At 48.6% G+C, this 1,153-nt stretch overlaps 1 protein-coding gene across 1 annotated transcript in view; it reads left to right on the top strand.

Moving 5' to 3' along the window:
* Nucleotides 1-1,153, top strand: part of ARFGAP3 (ADP ribosylation factor GTPase activating protein 3) — a 77,096-nt gene that overhangs the window by 46,220 nt on the left and 29,723 nt on the right. Inside the window, exon 13 of the mRNA XM_007941791.1 lies at nucleotides 725-848. Coding sequence (XP_007939982.1) covers nucleotides 725-848 — 124 coding nt within the window. The remainder of the gene's footprint in view (nucleotides 1-724; nucleotides 849-1,153) is intronic.

Below are 1,153 nucleotides of genomic sequence, written 5' to 3'. Positions count from 1 at the left end.
TTATGTTTTTCTGGTAGGTGTGGGGCAACCAACGTTCTTTGCACACCCTAAGCAAAATCTGGGTGTGTCGTTCTTGGGAAGTTCCACAGGCTGTGATGTGCATCCCCGGCTGGGAACCCTTGTTTAGATGGAAATAGCTGCTCTGTAAGCACCATGAGTTGTTGTGTGCTGTCGAGTCAGACCCGGCTCATAGCGACTCCTCCTTGGGTTGCCGAGGCAGTGTCACTACGGAAATAGATTGCCCAAACTTCCCTCCGAGAAGCACCATGAAGAACTGTGCAATTTACTGTCCAAACTAGAGAACTTTGAGAGGCTCAGAGGGCACCACTCATCTGTTGGGACAACAGACATAGCCCGAGACTGTCTCAGATAACTGGAATTTCTGGTCACCCTACTCATTTTATGTCCTGCATGACGACGTACAGTAGTGTCCTAGGTATATTACAAATGTGTGTTCAGTACTTACTAACTAACCCATGGAAGTGAAATTTAAAATAACAGATTCATTTGAAACAGGAAAAAAAAAATTATTGTAGTGTGGTTTGGATATTTATTTATTTTTTATTAGAATATTCAAGCTTTTGAAAGTGCCCGTAAATCCTTTTACAAAATCCCTGTTGTTGATTTTTTAAAAGCAAAATGGCCCATGTTTGCATTACGAACGAGAAGGGCTTCTGGCTTGGCTCCAGTTAGTTGAACCCATTGTGGCTTTTTTCCCTTTCAGACCCGCTGCTCGCCGCAAGCCGGACTGCGTGCCAGCTGAAAACACAGATGAGGCCCAGAAGAAGTTCGGCAATGTCAGAGCGATCTCTTCAGACATGTACTTCGGAAGGCAAGACCAGGCTGATGTAAGGACTCCGTGTGGGCTCCACAGAGCAGGCACGGGCATGCGGGTGGCAGGGTCCTGAGAGGAGGGGACGCTGACGAAAGGCTGCACTTGTGGGGCTGTCTGCCTCGACCCTGGCCTGAGAGTGCTGGGGGCAGGCCTCAAACCTAAGAAGTGGGTGACCGGCCGCCTGGGCTTGCTTCCTTGGCTGGAGGAATGGTCGGAAGGCAGGGCTGTGCCCAGACTTCTCTGATGCTCCCGCATGGGGTGGATAGCCATTCCACACTGTCTTGCAAGTGAATTTCGCATGACTTTTTTTTTTTTTTT

This window comes from Orycteropus afer, unplaced genomic scaffold (genome assembly GCF_000298275.1).
Source record: "Orycteropus afer afer isolate SDZICR_OR568_19922 unplaced genomic scaffold, OryAfe1.0 scaffold00083, whole genome shotgun sequence".
NCBI lineage: Eukaryota > Metazoa > Chordata > Mammalia > Tubulidentata > Orycteropodidae > Orycteropus > Orycteropus afer.
This window is presented reverse-complemented; position numbering and strand designations above follow the sequence as displayed.